This window comes from Gekko japonicus, unplaced genomic scaffold (assembly GCF_001447785.1).
Source record: "Gekko japonicus isolate JY-2015 unplaced genomic scaffold, Gekko_japonicus_V1.1 scaffold1548, whole genome shotgun sequence".
Lineage (NCBI taxonomy): Eukaryota > Metazoa > Chordata > Lepidosauria > Squamata > Gekkonidae > Gekko > Gekko japonicus.
Window position 1 is genome coordinate 250987 of NW_015170328.1, and position 6587 is coordinate 257573.

The 6587-nt window shown below is 50.5% G+C and overlaps 1 protein-coding gene across 2 annotated transcripts in view; it reads left to right on the forward strand.

Moving 5' to 3' along the window:
* Nucleotides 1-4938: 4938 nt before the first annotated feature.
* Nucleotides 4939-6587, forward strand: part of PIM2 (Pim-2 proto-oncogene, serine/threonine kinase) — a 13761-nt gene continuing 12112 nt past the window's right edge. For both annotated transcript variants that reach the window (XM_015418116.1, XM_015418117.1), the window contains exon 1: nt 4939-5097. In XM_015418116.1, coding sequence (XP_015273602.1) covers nt 5058-5097 — 40 coding nt within the window. In that variant the 5' untranslated portion in view covers nt 4939-5057. The remainder of the gene's footprint in view (nt 5098-6587) is intronic.

Consider the following 6587-nt stretch of genomic DNA (forward strand, 5'->3'; position numbering starts at 1 on the left):
GCAAAAGAAAGAAAAAATATTTTTTTCCCTCTGTTACTGGCCCTCAGCCCTCTGAAGTTAGTTTAGCAAAAGTTACAACTCTAGGTATACTCACTTGGGAGTAGGTTTCTGTGAATGGGGTTGAGTTTACTTATGCGTCAACCCACAAAGGAGTGCATCACCCACCAGGACATATTTCCTGCGTCTTGTTCAACTTGTTTGGGTGCAAGATGTGTCCAATGCTCCCTCTAAGCTGTGGAGTCTTGCGAGCAAAAATTCTACATTGTGAGCGACTGACATTAGAGTTGTGAGCGAGCGATCTGGCTGCTGCATGAATTTATTTATTTATTTAAATTTATAACCCGCCCTCCCCGCGAACGGCCTCAGGGCGGCATACAGATGGGGCCAATGCCCAGTACATAAAACATTAAAACTGCATTTTAAAAACATTCAATACAACATAAGTGCTCTCCACAATATCTAACAAGGGAACAGATGACGTCATCAGGATGGTATCCTTAGTGGCCACAGCTCCACGCAGCACCACCATTTTAGCGCTCATGGCGAGTTGGTAACAGTCGTGGCGGCTCCTACCCAAACGCCTGGCGTAAATCAGTTGGCTCTGGAGCCGTCCTCCCTGAGCTAAGACAAAAATGTATGAGCCAGAGACTAAAAAACTGTGAGCTAGCTCACACTCACTCAGCTTAGAGGGAACGCTGCAGTTGTGACCAATGCTCTCTCTAAGCTGTGGAGTCTTGTGAGCAAAAATTCTACTTTGTGAGCTACTGGCATTAAAGTTGTGAGCGAGCGATTTGGCTGCTGCATCAATTAGTTTGCTCTGGAGCCATCCCTTCCTGAGTGAAGACAAAAATGTGTGAGCCGGAGGCTAAAAAAATTGTGAGCTAGCTCACACTAACTCAGCTTAGAGGGAACACTGGCATTTGTCCCTGTTACGGTTTTGGAAATACCTGGAGATCCGGGGGAACTGATCTCTGTAGTCTGGAGATGAGCTGGAATCCCAGGAGATCTCCAGCCACCACCTGGACCTTGGCAACCTTAGTCCCTGTCCATCAGAAGCAAATTTTATCGTGACGAAGAGGGTTTGCTCTTATGTAAATGTACATAAGAGTGCAGAGTGTAGCCTGTGCGTGGTTAGAAGCAGGGATAGAGTATTAGGAGGTGATTCAGTGTCAAGCAGTGTTCCCTCTAAGCTGAGTTAGTGTGAGCTAGCTCACAGTTTTTAAGCCTCCGGCTCACAGATTTTTGTCTTGGCTCAGGAAGGAGGGCTCCAGAACACACTAATTTATGCAGTAGCCAAATCACCTGCTCACAAATTTAATGCCAGTAGCTCACAAAATAGAATTTTGCTCACAGGACTCTACAGCTTAGAGGGAACATTGGTGTCAAGTGGTCTTGACTGAGTGGCAGACTGAATGTGTCTTTTGTTAGAACAAGATGGGTAGCCGTGTTGGTCCGTACAGGGGCAGATTAACCATTAAGCAGACTAAGGACGTGCTTAGGGCACCAGGGCCAAAGAGGGCACCACAAAGTTGGGGAAAGGATGAAAAGCTTAGGTTGTACAGTATATTTGTGTTATCATATGAATACATTTTTGTATTGCTGCAACCTGCATTGTATATCTGGTCAGACAGGTCAACAACTAAAATGGACTGGGGGTCAGTGTGGAAAGGAGGGGGGCACCAAGACTGGTCGGTGCTTAGGGCACCAGTGAGCCTTCATCCGCCCCTGGGTCCGTAGCAAGAGTCCAGTGCTCCCTCTAAGCTGTGGAGTCTTGTGAGCAAAAACTCTACTTTGTGAGCTACTGGCATTAACGTTGTGAGCGAGCAATTTGGCTACGACATAAATCAGTTTGCTCTGGAGCCATCCTTCCTGAGCTAAGGCAAAGATGTGTGAGCCAGAGGCTAAAAAACTGTGAGTTAGCTCACACTAACTCAGCTTAGAGGGAGCACTGAGTAGCAGCTGAAAGACTAACAACATCTGTGGCAGGGGAGGAGCTTTCGTGAGTCACTGCCTCACTTCTTCAGAAGTTAAGTCCAGAGTTCAACTGGCACCAGCTCTGAAAATAAATACATAGTGCTTTAGCTCTGGGCTACATTCCTGTACAGTTACTTGGAACTAAATGTCACTGAATGACTTGCTTCCCGGTAAACATCCCGGGAAAACAGGCTTTCCATACTAGAAGTAAGGACAGTGATTGTCTGTAGAAAATACAGGATTGCTAACAGAGAATGCCTGCTTGCAGGGGTTTTTTGGTAGAAAAAGCCCAGCAGGAACTCATTAGCATAATAGGCCACACCCAACAGCAGAAACATTTTAGCATATTAGACCACACCCCTGACAGTGCAGCTCATTAGCATATTAGGCCACACCCCACATGTTACCAGAAGTGTGGTCATCCAACCACACCCCTCCTTCTGCTTCTTATTCTGTTTACCTTGTTTGTTGTCAAAACCCAGGGCTTTTTTTTATAGCAGGGACTCCTTTGCATGTTAGGCCACACACCCCTAATGTAGCCAATCCTAAGGAGTGTCTGCTGTTGGGTGTGGCCTATTATGCTAATGAGTTCCTGCTGGGCGTGGCCAACTCAGGAGCCAGCCGGAACTCCGTTCCTGTGCGTTCCTGCCCCAAAATAGCCCTGCCTGCTTGCCCATACGGAATAATGAGCAGGGCTGACCACAGGGAATAATGGCTAGCACCCTTGGCCAGAGCGCGCTCACCATTATTCCCAGTGGTAGGGTTACCTGATGGCCAATGCTCCCTCTAAGCTGTGCAGTCTTGTGAGCAAAAATTCTACTTTGTGAGCTGCTGGCATTAAAGTTGTGAGCGATTTGGCTACTGCATCAATTAGTTTGCTCTGGAGTCATCCTTCCTGAGCGAAGGCAAAAATCTGTGAGCCGGAGGCTAAAAAAACCTGTGAGCTAGCTCACACTAACTCAGCTTGGAGGGAACACTGTCCTCTTTGAAGAAGACATGTCCTCTTTTTTGTTTGTCCGTCCTCTTTTGGACTTAAAAAAATATGACGAAAATGTCCTTTTTTGGGGGGGGGGACGGAAGGTTAGGAATCTTCCTAGTTCATAGCAATGATCACAGCTTAAATAGCAGGGGGATCTGAAATGAGATTTGTCATGGTGATCACTTGTTTGCAGGAGTCAGTCGGGAAACAGAACAGATCAAAGGAAGTGCTTCTTCTTCCAAAGAGTCATTAACTCATGGAATTCAGTGCTGCAGGAAGTGGTGGCAGCTACAAGCACAGACAGCTTCAAGAGGGGATTGGATGAACACATGGAGCAGAGGTCCATCAGTGGCTATTAGCCACAAGGTATAGAGGAAACACTCTGTCTGGGCAGTGATGTCTTGTATTCTTGGTGCTTGGGGGGGGGGAGAGTGGAAGGGCTTCTAGTGTCCTGGCTCCGCTGGTGGACCTCCTGATGGCATCTGGGTTTTGGCCACCATGTGACACAGAGTGTTGGACTGGGTGGGCCATTGGCCTGATCCAACGTGGCTTATTTTATGCTCTTATGTTTGGGGTAGTGAAGCTCTGTCTTCTTGCTGCTTGGGGGGCAACAGTGGGAGGGCTTCTGGAGTTCTGGTCCCGCTGGGGGACCTCTGGATGGCCCCTTGTTTTTGGCCACTGTGTGACACAGAGTCATGGACTGGATGGGCCATTAGCCTGATCAAACACGGCTTCTCTTATGTTCTTAAGAGCAGAGGTCCATCAGTGGCTATTAGCCACGAGCTATAGATGGAACGCTATTATGGCTGGGACAGTGATGCTCTGTATCCTTGGTGTTTGGGGGGCAACACTGGGAGAGCTTCTGGAGTTTTGGCCCCACTGATGGACCTCCTGATTGCCCCTGGGTTTTGGCCACTGTTGGACTGGATGGGCCACTGGCCTGATCCAGCATGGCTTCTCTTATGTTCTTATGTCTGGGGCAGGGATGCTCTGTCTTCTTGGTGCTTGGGGGGGCAAGAGTGGGAGGGCTTTTGGAGTTCTGGCCCCGCTGGTGGACCTCCTGATGGCACCTGGGTTTTGGCCACTGTGTGACACAGAGTGTTGGACTGGATGGGCCACTGGCCTGATCCAACATGGCTTCTCTTATGTTCTTATGTCTGGGGCAGTGATATTCTGCATTCTTGGTGCTTGGGGGGGCAAGAGTGGGAGGGCTCCTGAAGTTCTGGCCCCACTGGTGGACCTCCTGATAGCCACGGTGTGATGTTGGACTGGATGTGCCATTGGCCTGATCCAACAGGGATTCCCTGATGTTCTAAATGTGTGGGGGTTTTTTGCTATTCAAACTAGTGGTCACCAATGTTCCCTCTAAGCTGAGTTAGTGTGAGCTAGCTCTCAAAGTAGAAAATTTTTGCTCACAAAATCCCACAGCTTAGAGGGAGCATTGGTGGTAGGGTTGCCAGCCTCCAGGTGGGGCCTGGAGACCTCCCGCTTTTACATCTGATCTCCGGCTGACAGAGACCAGCTCCCCTGGAGAAAATGGCTGCTTTGAAGGGAGGACTCTGTGGCACTGTACCATGCCGAGGCCCCTCCCCTCCCCAAACCCCACTCTCTCCTGGCTCCTCCCCCAAAGTCTCCAGATATTTCCCAACCAAGAGCTGGCAACCCTAATTGGTGGTCACCCTACATTATCCCCCATGGGCGAGCTTGCTCCCCTTCCTTCCTTCCCTCCGGGCCAGCCCCTTTCCCTGCCACCGGCTCCCTCCCAGCCGCCAGTGGCTCTCTTTCCGCGGCGTCAGAGCTCAAAGACGCAACCGAGCCCCCAAATTTCCCCGCCACGGCCGAACATCTTTCCAGGAACTCCACTTCCTCCTCCGCCAACCTTCCATTCATTTGCATGGCACCGCCCCCCTCGCGGGCGGGGCCACGCAAATGAGCTGGACGCCCCGATAGGCTGGGCGCGGCCGGGAGCGCGCCGGGCGCTTTCGGGGCAGAGTTGGGAGCGTCATGCCGAGTGTGGACGGCCCGGCCAGCCGGGGTTGAGCCCTCCCGGCTCGACCCGTCGCGTTGCCCGCCGGAGCTGCCGGAGAAAGCCCTCGGGGGGACGATGGTCCCGGAGCGGAGCGAGGTGGCTTGGGCGCCGGCAGGTAAGCCAAGGGATCGCGGCGCGGAAAAGGGGCTTCTTCCACTCTCTCGCTAGATCTGGCTCTCTGCTTCTCTTTGGGGCTTCCCGGGTGCTCTGGAGGAAGGCTACGGCTTGTAGGGGCGAAGGACGGTGGCAGGGCTGCCGGCCCTTTTGACGGCGGCTGGAACTGAAGCAGGTGTTTGGGAGAAGTTGGAAAGCCCTTGGCGAAGGGAGTCAGGCTTTGCTGTCTGTCTGGTGCCCGGCTTTGGCGGCCGGTTTTGCAACACGGGGGTGGTGCGGCTGACAGCAGGGGCGATCCGAATCGGGTCTCCTCGGAGTCCTGCTGACTCCCAGGGAAGCGGGTTTTCCTTTTTGAATGTTATAACATTGCAGTGCAACTTCATGCGCGCGTATCGGGCGACGACGAGTTCCACTGAGCGCGGGGACCGCCGACTTCCGAGTGAACATTGATTTATTTAAAGCGTTCATCAGCCGCCTTTCTTCCCGGCAGAGCCCCAGACGGCTGACAACGTAGCTAAAATACACACATATGTATATTTTTTTAAGTCAACAGAAATGTAAAAAATCACAATTCAGGAGCGCTAGTCAACTTAAACACACCGTCTTCACATTGGCTTGGAGGTGTGTGTTGTTGCTGTTGTTTTTTTAAGATGTTCGGGAACGGGCGGGATTGTGAAACTTCCGCCAAAAGTCATGAATGCAAATTATCCCCCCCCTTTTTTTGAACAGAACGTAAACTTTAAAATCCTGCCAACCTAGCAGTTCGAAAGCAAGAAATTGCAAGTAGATAAATAGGTACCACTTCGGTGGGAAGGGAACAGCGTTACGTGCGCCTTGGTGTTTAGTCATGCCGGCCACGTGACCACGGAAATGTCTTCGGACAGCGCTGGCTCTTCGGCTTTGAAACGGAAATGAGCACCGCAGCCCTAGAGTCAGATTCGACTGGCTTTCGACCTTTACCTTTTTAAACTTTAAAAGCCAAAAAAAAAGTCTTAGCAAAGTTTGGGTTTTTTTGACAGCGCCGTGATCGAGGGTTTGTTCTTTCACAAGGGAGGATACGAAAAACCCCTTTCCTGGGAGTAAGCCCCACTGAATAAAAGGGGACTAACCACTGAGGAGACCTGTTAAAAGCTTCAATTAATTTTTGTTGCGTGGCTCACTGCGTGGCTTACACATTGCATCATTTTCTAGTTTTGTCATCCACCCTTGAGTCTGCTGGGGAGGAAAGAAAGATGAAATATAAATGGAAGAAGTTTAATGAATGAAAGCTCACCCTTTAAGAAAAACCTCACGCAATGACAAGGGAAAGGAGACCGGTTTCTCTATTTGCGTCTGAATCGTCTCGAGTGCGCCTATAAAAACAAGGATAAAGGAAGGGCGGGGGGGGGGGAACGTGCTGCACAATTAGGGAAGTTTGATAGTGCAGGGTGTGTGCACATTTGTGTTTGTTTGTGTGTGTCTAAATTCTTGGAGGAGGTTCCAGGAAAGCGG